General features: G+C 48.6%; 1 protein-coding gene across 4 annotated transcripts in view; it reads left to right on the top strand.

Moving 5' to 3' along the window:
• The window catches only part of KCTD1 (potassium channel tetramerization domain containing 1), a 180,346-nt gene that overhangs the window by 81,371 nt on the left and 84,785 nt on the right, over positions 1-14,190 (top strand). The window contains exon 1 of one of the 4 annotated variants that reach the window (XM_068563363.1): positions 9,148-9,190. The exons of 1 other annotated variant lie outside the window; for it this stretch is intronic. Coding sequence is in view for 1 of the 3 variants with exons in the window: in XM_068563360.1 (XP_068419461.1) it covers positions 9,893-11,701 (1,809 nt within the window). In the remaining 2 variants the exon portion in view is untranslated. 2 more of the 4 variants (XM_068563366.1, XM_068563360.1) reach the window with 2 other exon arrangements.

Here is a 14,190-nt window from a genome sequence, read left to right as displayed (position 1 = left end):
GAAGGATGGGGGGCAGGGTCCGACATCTGTCTTGACGAGCCCTCCGGGGGATTCGGATGCACACTCAACTTTGAGGATCAATGTCGTGGGGACTCCCAGCCACATCTCCAGCACTGTTCTCTCTGGAGTCCTTCCCCACAGAGGGCTGGACTCGCCGTAGGGAGACGCAAGGAAGAACGTTGGGAAATTAGCCTGGGGCAAGACCATGGGGCGTTTGGACTTGAAACTAACGTTAAGAAAGGAGCCATGAAGACTTTTGACCAGGGGAGGAGAAGTACTCAGATGGTGCTGGAGACCGCGCAACAGCGTTTTCAGAATGCAGGTGGCCCCCAATCCCACCCCACCCCCCCGAAATGGTAGGCAGAATTCAGTGTGAATGTGCATCTTCTGAGGAAGAGGTTTCATAACTTCCATTCAATTTTCAAATGAATTATGGCCCCCAAATGATTTAGTAATCATTGCTATAGAGAGGAAATTATTTTATTACTTGCTAAATTATATTAGCTTTTGAGGCCGTGTTTCTCAAAGCATGGTCAGATTAGTATCAGAATTATCTGAGCTATATGTTAAAAATATACCTTCTTGGGCTGTACCCTGGACCTACTAAATCAGAATCTCTGCAGTTGGCACCAAGAATCTGCGTTTTAAAAAATGTTCCCTAGGTGATTCTGGCTGATTCTGATGCATTCTGAGGTTCATGAACTGCTTCAGGCTTTAAATTCAAAAGCCAAATAATTCTAGGAAAGCTAAATTAATAATGAGTTTGGAAAGCCTGTGAGCCATTAAAGCATGGTGCTAAGGCACAAAAAGTCTTACGATGCCCACAATCCCACAGAACTGGGAACAGTAGCCAGAGCAAAGATTTTCCTGGGCTGTTCAGTGATCATTTAAAGCTAGGTTCTATTGGGAGTTTGGGAATGACATATACACACTACTACATTTAAAATAGATAACCAACAAGGACCTACTGTATAGCAAAGGGAACTCTGCTCAATATTCTGCAGTAACCTAAATGAGACAAGAATTTGAAAAAGAATAGTTACATGTATATGTATAACTGAATCACTTTGCTGTACACCTGAAACTAACACAACATGGTTAATCAACTATACCCCAATATAAAATAAAAATTTAAAAATAAATATATTTGAAATAAAAAATACATAAAAATAAAATAAAATAAAGCTAGGTTCTATGTGTATTACTATATGGATGGCAAAAAAGATCTGAAGCGAGATTCATCCTCAAATTCTGAGTCCAACTCAACTTCCCACTGTTGGATAAAGAATAAGTTAACGTGTTTTAGGGACTTCCCTGGTGGCACAGTGGTTAAGAATCCGCCTGCCAATTCAGGGGAGACGGGTTTGAGCCCTGGTCCAGGAAGATCCCACATGCCGCGGAGCAACTAAGCCCGTGCGCCACAGCTACTGAAGCCCGCGTGCCTAGAGCCTGTGCTCCGCAACAAGAGAAGCCACCACAATGAGAAGCCCACGCACCACAATGAAGAGCAGCCCCCGCTCGCCACAACTAGAGAAAACCCGTGCACAGCAACGAAGACCCAACGCAGCCAAAAATGAAAGGAAAGAAAGAAGTTAACGTGTTTCTTCTGTGGCAGATAGAAATAAGGCAGAAGGAAAACTCTTGACCACCTGGACCTACTGAAGTTTCACCCCTCCCTGCAGTCAGGCCAGATATGTTCCTGGAGAGAATCTTCTGCTTATCCTGCCTCGTAGCATATACTTGGCAGTTTGCCAAAAATCCACTAATTACATATTTTGAATTACAGATTTTGAAATATGTAGTACTTAAACAGAAAACCACATAAGATCAAATTCATGGAAATATACTCGAGTAAAAAGAGTGTTTTTTTTTCTGGGCAATGGAAAACAGAACTGAAGGACCTGGTCTGGTGGATTAAGAAAGTGTGTGTGCTCAAGTCTGACCCTCATTAGCTGTGTGATGTTGGGCAAGTTATTGAAACTCTCTGGGTTTCTCCTCATCTGGAAATTGGGAACAATGCTCACACGTATTCATGAGAATGACTTGAGAGTGTTAATATAAAAAACCAGACCTGCAGCGAGCACTCTCTAAACCTTAACAAGAACGAAATAGGGTGCATATACATTTTTCCAGATTTCTAGACTTTCTGAACCTGAAGACCCACTGCTTTTACAATCGGGAAAAAATGATAAACCACAGTTTTGCTGTGTTGTTGTTGTTTACTTGAAAGTAACAAGGAGCCGTAAAGAGAGAAAGGATAGTGAAACAAACAGATGCCATCACAGTCAGATGAGTCAGTTTTTATTTGGAGACAACATGTAACCCCCGGGGTATCCTAACCTAAGCACAGATTGTAGGAAGAGTAAACACCAAGAATGATGAGTTCTATACTGGTATCTCCCATGCCCTGGCTCTACAAATTTAGATCCCAAAATAGAGGGGTTAGGTCACAATGTTTCCTGCTTCCCCACCCCTCTCCAAGGCAGTCTTCTTCCATCAGGTTCAAAGCCTGGATTTCCAGCATCAAACTAAAGAACTAGAACAAACCCATCCCAGGGCTTCTTTAAATATTCAGATAAACCCATGTGCCCCTATCGGTTAAATTAAGCTTTCCTAAGAAAAAGTAAGTCAATTAGTTCAAAATGTGGGTTAGTGCTTCTGGGTATTTAAAAGGGGATTTTTTTTTTTTTTTTCTTTTTTAGTTCATTTAGAAACAGCCACGAGGCAGGTACATACCTACTCCTCAGCACGTCCTGTGAATTGCCATGACATACCTAGATACTAATTTCTGATATCTAGACCTTTAAAATCTGGTCCTTAAACTTTCTCCAAGTCACGAAGATATTGAAATATGAGCTTTAAAATGTATCTTGCTTTGCCCTTTTAGTTCATATACTTTATCTTCACCTTCATTACTGTTATTTGTCAAAGGATGCTTGGCATTGCTATATAGAACATGAGAAGACAGGATTCTACCCTAATTGAACTTCTTCCTTCCTTCATTCAACAAATATTCTGTTGAATATTTGTTGTTCATTCAACAAATATTCTAAATGTCTATAAACAAAGGTCAATGTCCAAGACACAATGAAATGTAGTTCTAGAGCACACTTTATGACGTATACTGCAAAACTCATTTGTCCGAGTGGTCCAGATGCAATAAACCAAACTTTACCAAAACACAATTACATATTTCTTAAGAAGATGAATTTCCAGAAGCAATTTCTGGGTCACAGAATATGAACGTTTTTGTGGTTTTTGAGAGGTTGCCTACTTGCTTTCTTAAAAGGCTATCTTAATTGATATTGACAATAAAAATACATAAGAATAACATTTTCATACCAACATTTGGGGATAGAGTGATGTTTGACATTTTTGTTGTTTGTTTTGTTTTGCTTCTACTAATTTAATAGGTTACTTTTTTGACATGTAGCTAATAGTTTCAGGAATATTTTATCTTCTGAGACAACTGTAAATAGCTCTTCCATTATGTAAAATACATGTATTAGTTACATGACATTAACACATATCTTTATCTCCTTTTCCACCTTAATTAGTACTGTAATGGCATTGAAATAAATGTTATTCAATACTAGGACTAACATCCACTTCAATCCTACATGCTCTTTAAATATATATGACTAGAAGATAAAGAAAGAAATGACTATCATTGTTAATTTTATGTTTGACTTACCTTTGACAGCCTTTACGTTTGACTTCTTTATTAGCCAAGAGGAGTTTCATCGTCAGAATATCATAACAAAGAGGAATAACAACACACTTTTAAGCGCTACAAAAACACGATTCTCTTATGGAAAACTACATTCCTCTCATATATTATTCGTTTTACAAACAGCGTAGGAGACTGGTAGGTGATTATTAGGTGGAAAGATCAAGAATTATAGTTACCAGGTGGCAATTGGAAACTAAAAATTCTACTCCTGTCAATCTGTGTGGTAAGTTCACTCAGACCTGTTTTCTGACAAAACATCAAAGATAAAAATAGGTAAAGCCCTCCTTACCCCCAGGAGATTTATGCAGGACAGCCCAGGGTGTCTCAACAGAAAACACCTAATTCTAGTCTGATTGAGTTTGTGGGTGTTCCTTTTGCCTCTAAAATCTTCACCATCATTTCTTCTAAGACACAAATGGGTCTCTACTTCCAATAGCCCAGGAAAATAATCCCAGTTTTTTAGGTGCCAAATGACAAAGGTGACAGCCTCTCAGGCTATTTCTGCTGTGCTCACTGTCCGAGGACTTGGCTTGGTACTGTTCTAGCTTTCCAAGATTCCCAAATCAAATGACACAGAGAAGTATTTTAATGATAGGAAACTGTTCCCTTGAAGATTTTTATTTTTATTTTTTTCATCCTTTGGTTTCTAGAAACCGAATGTGGCCCGCTAAGCTTGGGCTACAGAGCCAAACTTCCCTGCCCTCAGGAGGCCTGGGAGACCTTGGGCAAGTGGCTTAACTTTTGTGGGGCTTTCCGGCCTTGGTTTTCTTGTTTATAATCAAGCCTGGAAAATACTAGAGTCTTAATACCTAAGAGCTAACAGTTGAATGTTTACAATGTTCCAGACACTGTATTATGTTTCTTCATATTAACCCATTTAATTCTCACAACAACCCTGTGAGTTAGGCGTCATTATTATTATCATCCAAGATAATAAAATAATGAGGGCAGCTGGTAAGGCCAAATTAGGATTCAAACTCAAAGATGCAATTTTTAAGCACACCGCTCCATGACCTTTTGTGGTGGTTAGCTCTCTCCCCACACATAAATATTTGTATGCTTACTGAGTGTCTACTATGTACCTGCCACTCTGCTAAAATATGTGAAGGAACTGTACTGGAAACGAACCAGAGTTGAAGTGATAAATAAGACACAGTTTCTGCTCTTACGGAGTTTTCTTCCACCTCATAGAGTTAGATTACATGGGTTCTATTTTCATCTGAGTTCAAAAAAACATTACTCAAGACGATCTTCGATTAAATTCAACAGAGTTTAGTAGTAATACTCTGAAACAAAGACATGTCAAAACAGCTTCAATTTGAATTCATATTTAACCTCCAAAGTTCTTTATGAATCTTTTGGTAATCAAATCAAGAAAGCATGACTTAAAAGTGACGAACTAAAAACAGTGATGAACTAAAACATGACTTAGACGATGAACTAAATGCTTTTTCTGGCCTCTGCCCTCAAGAGCCCACAAGATGGGCTTCCCTGGTGGCGCAGTGGTTGAGAATCTGCCTGCTAATGCAGGGGACGCGGGTTCGAGCCCTGGTCTGGGAGGATCCCACATGCCGCGGAGCAACTAGGCCTGTGAGCCACAACTACTGAGCCTGCGCGTCTGGAGCCTGTGCTCCGCAACAAGAGAGGCCGCGATAGTGAGAGGCCCGCGCACCGCGATGAAGAGTGGCCCCCGCTTGCCGCAACTGGGGAAAGGCCTAGCACAGAAACGAAGACCCAACATAGCAATCAATCAATCAATCAATTAAAAAAAAAAAAAAAAAGAGCCTACAAGATTTCTTGAATTTATCCATCTAAATCCTCCCCAACTCACATCTCTTGATACATAGCTACCTCCCTTCCCTGGTCCCTTGCTCCTCCAATAACTTCCTATAATGTGGTCCTCTAGAGAGGGAACTAATGGCAGGAAAATATTAAACCAAAGCAGGCATTACGTTCATTTTAACTTGTAAACATTATTGCAAACAGTAATGTTGCCTTATAGTTACTTTTCATCCTACGAAATTTTTTTAATATAGAAGTTCAGATGCATGATATTTCTGATTTTTCCTCCACATGTTTCTTCCTTAAAATAGGGGTTAACTAAACACAGATCCTGTTCATGCATTCATTCATGAAAAACAACTGGAGTGTTCACCGCGTCCCTGGCACCAGCCTAAACTACACAGGTATATTGGTTTAGGAGAGGAAAGATCAAAAGCAACTACATCAATTACATAACAGATGAGGTCAGAAGGCCGCAATCAAAGAGGAGGAAGAGGTGAATCTGTTTCTTTATGGCGTAACCTTTCATAAAGTGTGAACTGAATGGGCAGTAAGTAGGGGGGTTATAAAATGAGGAAAAAACATTTGCAGTTTTTCCTTCCAAAATAACCATGTCACTACTTTCAAGTAATCTTAGAAATGGAGAAGCACGGATGGTACTTTATAATGATAATGAAAGAGACAAAAAATGTGGGGCATCTTGTTGAAGTTGCAAACCTCTTAGGGTCGCTTACAGTAAAGAGTTCTCTGACAGTTACATCATTGCAATCAGTGTGCCACACAGTACTGGGATCGTTTTTATATAAAGAAGATATGTGTTTTATATGTGCAGAAGCTGTTCTACACAAGAAATAACTGTCCTTGCAAAGGAGTGAGGGACAGCTGTCAGTTTCAAGTGGCGAGCTAAAGGGATTTCATGATAGGGCGAAATCAAAGTGGAGGAATCGAGGCTGGGCTGACAGGCAGAAGATAACCAACATTGCCTGTCTACCAAAATAATTAGAAGAAAGCTCTTTTGATTCTGTCAGTTTGGAATTGTGTGGAACCACAGGATGTGTTTAAGGAACCATTTATTAAAGCTGGAATTGAACTCCTGTATGAACTCAACTGTAATTCTGTGTTATTGGGTTTTAAAACTTAAGCAACATTTGGGTGGGGAGCGTTGGTGTGTGTGTGTGTTTGGGGGGGGGGCGGTGAACAGGTTTATAATTGCTTGGTTTCCCTGGGTGTTCTTCCTGGTAAATATTGTAGGTACTAACTTGAAGAGGTCTTTTCCAATATTTGATGAAGTATCATTACGGGGAAAGAATTCTGGTAGCGCTTCAGGAGCTGGTGCCACGAAGCAGATTCACAGTCGCCTGATAATCAGTCAAGGCGTACTTTCCAAGGTGCGTTTTTTCGTATCTAATATTAGCGGGGGTCCTGCCCGTTGTTTGCAAAATATCCAGGCAGCCTCTGAAGCTGCTGTTTTTCCAACTCCGTTAAAAAGATATTTGTGTTTGGGGTATTTTGGTTCTGCTTTGCCCCAACCCCGCCCCCTGGCTTTTGCCAGTAGAGACCTGCCCTGAGGGGGAAGGGGGGGAGGTTTGTCCTGGGAGCACAAAACCATTTTCTTTCCTGGAAATAAGTTGACGTCAACTGGGAGCTGTTTTTGGTTGCTTTGTTTCCCGGAGCGTCCAACAGAGCATACTGCCTTCGGCAAATTGCAAGCAATTCAAAGCAGCTCGCCCAGCAGGGAGGGGAACCGGGGAGGAGGGAGCGGGGAACCCCCGCCGCCCGCAGAAGTGGGGAGACCTGGGCAGCGGCTCCGCTCCTGGACTGGAATGTGGGTCCGAGTCCCCAGGCCGAGCCGGGAGCGCAGCCCCGAGCCATCGCGGCCCCTAGGTTCACTGCGTTGGCGGTGAGGGCCGCCGGGGAGCAGCCCCTGGTAGGTAACTTGCCGGGCGCCCACCTGAATTCTCAGAACCGCTGAAATGCCCCGCCGGAGAGTTCCGGCGGCCCAAAAACCTGGCAACACCCCGGCACAAAGAGGCTTCCGGAAGTAGCCGGTGCTACTGGTGTGTGCCAACTCGTGTGCGCGGGCCCGCGTGTGCAACTAACTTAGCTGCCTACTGCCCTGGGCTCCTTTCTACACATTTCCGGGGGACAATGTATTTTGAACAAAGCGGGCCGCACCTCCGGGACGATTCCCGAGGAATGCCACCTCCGGATTCCTGGCGTCCCGAGACGGTTCTCTGCGGATGAGAGCGTGTGTGTGTGGTGTGTGTGTGTGTGTGTGTGTGTGTGTGTGGTGTGTGTGTGTGTGTGTTTCCCCGAAGAGCGGGAGAGGGCCCGCGATGCAGGGACTTGCTCTAACTTGTTCACACCTGGCGCGGTTTCCCCAAAGCTCGGCAGCGTCCAGGGCCGAGGAGGAACACGGAGAGCGAGGACTCATCGCTGGGGAGACAGTCAACTCCCACTTAGACGCCCAGGCGGCCCAGAGACCTAGTCTTCTTCCCTTCCTTCCTCCCTCCCTTCCTTCCTTCCTTCCTCCCTCCCGCCCTTCCTTCCTTCCTTCCTTCCTCCCTTCCTTCTTACAAATGGACAGATGGGTTACTTTTGATGCGCAAAATTATAAACTGCCCTGAAAGCAAGACAGAGGGCCCCGGGGAGAGGGGGTCCTCGGGGGACCAGCAATTGACAAGACTCTCACAGCGGAACTGCTGAGAATTCAGACTCGGAAGGAAATCCGAGGACGCCCTCGAGGAGCTGGCGAGGCAGCCTCACAGGCTGGCCGGCTTGGGCCGCGCGCTGCTGGTACCTGACTCCGTAGGTTCCCTTAGCCCCTGGGACTCGGAGTTGACTAGCGCGCCGGGGGGACACTCAGGCTGCCCGAGGAGGAGAAAGTTAGAATACAGGGCGAAATTCGTAGGTGGCCGTGGCTGTGAGTCCAAAGAAATCAGTCGAGGCCTCCGGAGGCTCTGGGGGCGCTGCCCCCGGGCCTGGAGACCTGGAGGCGGTGACGAAGACGTGCCCGGAGCCTGGGCGCGCCGGGGGCGGGCCTTTGGCTGGAAGTGGGACAGTGTCTCCGATGGGAAAGCGGGACCCGGGCGAACTCTTTGGCCGCCTTTCCAGTTTCGGAGGTGCCCGCCCCCGCGCGCCGAAGGCAGCGCAGCCCTGAGGGCAAACGAACGGCAGTTGGCAAACTTGGAACTAGAGCACGCTCCGGATCCCAATTGCCGGAATTGTGGCGGCGGCGGGGGCGGCCGAGACCCAAGTTCACTTTTTCCGCCCTCCTGCCCGACGGATCTTAGGGACCGGCATTGCTCGCTCCAACTAGGTGGAGCGCCTCGCCGGAGGGAGTTGTGTCAGTTTGCTCCGAGGCAGGAGGGCGGTGGCCTGGGCGGGTGGGGAGGGTTCCCTGGGGTCCCCAGCGCCTCTTCCCGCGTCTCCCCTCCCACCCGCCCCTCCCAGTTTTTCTTCCTCGCTCCTTCCCCAGGCTGGCTGGACCGGCGCGGACTTGCCCCAGACCTACGGGGAGCGCCCCCGGTCTTTAATGACAGCTTAAAAGTGGCTGTTGGAAAAGTCGAAAGGGATGAGGCTGACGTGGGGCGTGTTTTGCTCCTTTGCAAGAGTCGGAAAGGGAGCTGGGAGCCTTGCGGCTGGCCGCAGGCCCCCGCGCCTCGCCCCCAGCAAGTAGGTGGGGGAGTCGCCGCTGCCGGCAGCCCCATCCCGCTCCCAAGCCTCGCCCGCTGCGCCCTGGCCGCGGGCGCAGAGAGGGTGCGGGGCCCCGCCGTGCCTCCTCCACCCTACTCATTAACCTGCCTGCTCCGCTCCGCTCCGGGCGGCCCAAGACACGGGCTTCTCGAAGCAGCATCCGCGGCCCACCGGGTGCTGCCGCCTCCCGGAACCCCCGGCTCCGGGGGGCAATGAGGGGGCGGTGGAAGGGGCACTGCTCCTCGGGCATTACTTAGAGAAGCGAGACCGCCCCTCCCTCCCGCCGGCCCTCCCTCTCTCTCTCGCCCGGGCCCGCGCGCCACTCCGCCAGAGGGTAAGTTGGGAGTGTTTCACCCCCACCGACAGCTCTCCCTCCCCTTCCTTTTTTTCCCTTCAAAGTTTTCTTCGGAGTGGGGAGAGAGGTGGGGGAGGAAGAGGGTCCAGCCAGCCTCGGTCCTTACGCTCTCCCTGTCTAATTTACCCCCGCCTCCCTACCCCTCCATCCCCTGCGCGCCGCTGCCCCTCCGGAGCAGCGCTCCGAACTGACAATTGGAGCGCGGCTCCTTTAAGAGCCCGGCTTTGCCTCCCGGTAGCTGAAGGTCATTAAACACAAAAGCTCTCAGCGCTGCGGTCCAATATAGCGCATGCGCCCTGCCCGAGGACTGGCAGAGAGACGGCAATATGGCGAGAATGCCTGGCAGCGGGGACTGTAACACCAGCGCGGGCGGCAGCGCCAGCGCCGCCGCCGCCGCCGCCGAGAACAATGGGGAGCGGGGCGAGGGCGAGCGCGGTGCGGGGGGCCGAGGCCGCCGCCACGGCCGCCCGCACTACTGCAGCGCGGGCGAGGAGGAGGAGGAAGAGGAGGAGGAGGACGAGATCCAGGAGGTGCAGATAACGGGGGACGAGGAGGAGGACGGAGGTGGGGGGCTGGAGGAGGAGGAGGAGGAGGAAGAGGAGGAGGAAGAGATGGGTCTGGACTGGGACGAGCCCCTGGAGCCCGAGGACTCGGCCGGGGAGGAGCTGGAGCCGGAGCCGGTCCATATGATCAATATGGACCAGAGCGCCGCGCTGGAGCCCGAGGCGCCGCCGCGGCTGCTGGCGCCCCGGGCCCGCGGCGGGCCGCCTGGGGACGGCGCCGAGCTGGACCCCGACGTGCTGCAGCGCCCCGAGCGGGCCCGGCTGAGCGAGAACACCCGGCTGGCCACCCGCTACGCCGTGCGCATCTTCCGGGAGTACCTGAGCGAGAAGGCGCAGAGCCCGGACTTCGAGACCATGGACAAGGGGGCGCTGTGCCGCGTGCTGCGCTCCTTCTACGCCGAGGCCCGCTCCAAGAGCGGCCAGCTCTACAGCAAGTCGTCGCTCATCAGCATCCGCAGCTCCCTCAACCGCTACCTCAACGAGCCCCCGTACTGCCGCACGCTCGACCTCACCAAGGACCCGGAGCTGCGCAGCGCTAACCTGACGCTGGCCGCGGTCATCCGCAAGCTCGAGGAGCAGGGCGCCGGGCCGGTGGTGCAGAAGCAAGCCATCACGCGCGCCGACCTGCGCAAGCTCTACACCTCCAGCGTCTTCAGCACCAACACGCCCTTCGGGCTGCTCAACAAGGTCTGGTTCGAGACGTGCATGTACTTCTGCACGCGCGGCCGCGAGAACCAGCGCGAGCTGGAGGAGGACTCCTTCGGGCTGGCCATGGACGAGGACGGTCGCAAGTTCGTCTACTTCAAGTCCCTCGGGCCCTACCACAAGTCGCGCTCGTCGTCGTGGAGCAAGAAGCGCGCCGAGAGCAGCGACGAGGAGAACTTGCCGCGCATGTACGAGACGGGCACCGAGTTCTGCCCCTACGCCAGCTTCGTCAAGTACCTGTCGAAGCGCAACCCCCTCTGCAAGGCGTTCTTCCAGCGGCCCCGGGACCACTGCAGCGAGGGCGATGTGACCTGGTACGAGAACAAAGCCATCGGCAAGAACTTGCTGGGCACCAGGATGCAGATGCTCTCCAAGGCGGCCAAGCTCTCCAAGACCTACACCAACCACTGCATCGGCGCCGTCTCCATCGCCACGCTCAACAGCATCGCGGGCATCGGCACCAAACTGGGCTCTCCCGCCCCGCAGGGCTGCTACGCCGAGGCTCTGAACGGGGCGGCTCGCCACCACTCCCCCCATCCCCCCACCCATCCCTCTCACCACCACCGCCCCCAGCCGCCCTCGCTGGGGAACACCTATATCCTCCCCAGAGACAGCCAGGTCGGGCCCGACGTGAAATCGGAGGCTGCGCCCAAGCGCGCCCTGTACGAGTCCGTGTTCGGGTCGGGGGAAATCTGCGGCCCCTCTTCCCCTAAAAGACTTTGTATCCGCCCCTCCTCGGAGCCTGTGGATGCGGTGGTGGTGGTTTCCGTGAAACACGACCCCCTGCCTCTTCTTCCAGAAGCCAATGGGCACAGAAGCACCAATTCTCCCACAGTAGTTTCACCTGCTATTGTTTCCCCCACCCAGGTAACCAAACCAAACTCTATGCATGAAATGTTTCTCTGGTACCACTTCGAGACTAACTTGTGCTAACGCAGGTCTGGGTTGGGGGGAAGTTTTTCAAAGTAGCAAATATGCTGAGTCGGATTTGATTTCACCCTTAGAAGCTTAACTCTCTTGATGCTTTTCAGGACAGTTTACACCTAACCTTAAAGGCTGTGAGAGGGCAAGCTACCTAACAATCCCTGCTGCGCAGTAACGCTGAAAACGTCAAAGTTCGCAGAACAAAAGGGTCAGCTCAACCCCCGCAGCCTGTCTCCACTGAATGCCTGCGTTTATAAGGCAAAGAGTGCAGGAATACTGTGCATATAAATGAAGCAGTTACTTAAAATATCTTTGAATAAAGTAACCATTAAAATACTGTATTACATATTCGCCCTAACTTATGAAGGTAGAAAAAGTTATAAATTATTAAAAAAGAAAACATGCCAATCCTACTTAACTGTAAAGGGGCGGGTTTTGGAGAGACTGGCAGTTGAGTGCCAGTTTATACCGGAAGGTGTAGTTGAATGTAAAGCAACGTTTGGGATGTAGTTTTCATAAACTAAAGTCACTTGTTAAAGTTATGGAAAGGTAGTATCTCCACTGCCAGCCCGGCTCCCAGCTGGAGCGTGCCCCATGGTGCCCAGCAGAGTGGGCACTGAAACATTGCTGTCTTTCCTAGCACCATGGAGCTCTCTGTCTAGGGGGCAGGTAAGTGGTGGGAAGATAGACTACTGAGATAACAACACAGTAGGGTGGAAAGAACACCAAAGTAAGAGTGCTAGCCCAGAAGCTGAGCCACCTTGGGCAAGTCAGTTCACCTCTCTGGACTTCAATATCCTCAACAAAGATAAGGAAACTGTTTTTACACAAAAATTATTTATTTCTAAGCACTTAGAATTCTGGGTAGAGATTGGGGATTCAATTGGATGCTTGTCTTATTATTTTTCCTGGAGGAATATATTCATATTATTAAAACTAGATTCATCTTTTGGGTACTGTGCTGTAGCAGCCAGAAAGCAGAGGTCCTTGGGGCCTCTGCTCTATTCTCCAGGCAGGAGTAGCCACTGGGGGTTTTGCAGCTTTGCCCTCCCTGCCATCAAGCAGAAGTAGGAATTTCAGCTCTAAGTTTGGAGGTGTAGTGCAGGCCTTTCAAGGAACAGATGTCAGGTACCTCTGTGCTTTTTCCGAAGTGGAAATTCCAGTTCTGGACACACTGACCCTTTCAAACGTTTACTTGCTAATCAGCAAGCCTCAAGGCCAACCGAGAAAGGGGCTGTGAAAGGTACTGTAAACACCAAAGTTCTCTAAAATACACGAGACCCGGAGGCTATGTGTCTTTCTGTACTTGTAGTGTGCACAGTAGTTTCTGACAGACCAGGAGGTGGTTGTAGGGAGTTGTAAGGATGGAGAAGAGAGTTCTTTCTCCTCTTTGGAGAATTTGGGTTTGCTTTTTCTTTGAAAGCAGAAATAAATGATCACATTCTTCTGTTAAAGTAAAAACCCTTAAAATGCCCTGGTTTCAAGCAGCAACTGATTAATTAAGAGTTAAAAGCCTAAGAGAGTTTATTAAAGTATCTATCTGCTTGAATTTAACAATGAAGCAGTTTGTCCCCTGGCATTTGTCTACTGGTTTCTTGACACCAGTGTCACATAGAATAATGACTTAAGATCCACGAAAGATTAGGGGGGTTTGTTTAGTTGGTTTGGTTTTGTTCTAAGAATTGCAGTCACTCTGTCACAATCTTTCATTTTAACTGAGTGAGATCAATCATTTCTGTAAACCTGAACACTGATTCTTTTATTCTTGAGTGATTGTCAGGTAACTCCCAGGTTAAATGTAGATTTGAGGGTCCATATGTTGGTTATGTTATCATTATGCCTCTCAAACAGTATCTTAGCTAAGTCTCTTGCAGTTAAAACGCTACAAAAAGTTGCTCTCTTTGCTTTCACTAATGTTGGAGTGAACAATTTTTTTATCAGCATTAAGAAGTTTAAGGGAACTCTTTAGTAACTCCTGTAGAACTCACTTTATGAAGTCTGAGCATTCTAAGTATGAAACAGGTGTTTAGTTTAAGTACAAAGCTGATATTAAACTTTTTCCTCCTGTATTTACTAAAATCACTGTTGAGGTTCAGGGCATTTCCTGGGGATTAATGACTGGCTGGGGTTACTGGCCGGGAGGCTTTGCTTTAGGTCGGCAACTCCTTTGGCTGGTCATTAATCCCCAGGAAATGCCCTGTGTACCTCGAACTTTGGTCATTAGCACTTAATTATAAACATAGGCTGTCTAACCTTAATACAGGCTAGACCCTCGTCAAGTGGAGTGGCACAGGATTCCACTAAGGACCACTTGATGCCACAGTCCCACCCTGATGTTTGATTCTTTTCTAACATTGCAAATTTCTCAAAAAAAGGAAGAGCCTATTACTATAAATGCATTTACTGTTTTTACTTCTTGAGGGTGTTCGTAA

The sequence above is a fragment of the Eschrichtius robustus genome, chromosome 14, assembly GCF_028021215.1.
Source record: "Eschrichtius robustus isolate mEscRob2 chromosome 14, mEscRob2.pri, whole genome shotgun sequence".
In the NCBI taxonomy this organism is placed as follows: domain Eukaryota; kingdom Metazoa; phylum Chordata; class Mammalia; order Artiodactyla; family Eschrichtiidae; genus Eschrichtius; species Eschrichtius robustus.
The sequence above is the reverse complement of the archived record's forward strand: the minus strand, read 5'-3'. Positions and strand labels throughout refer to the sequence as shown.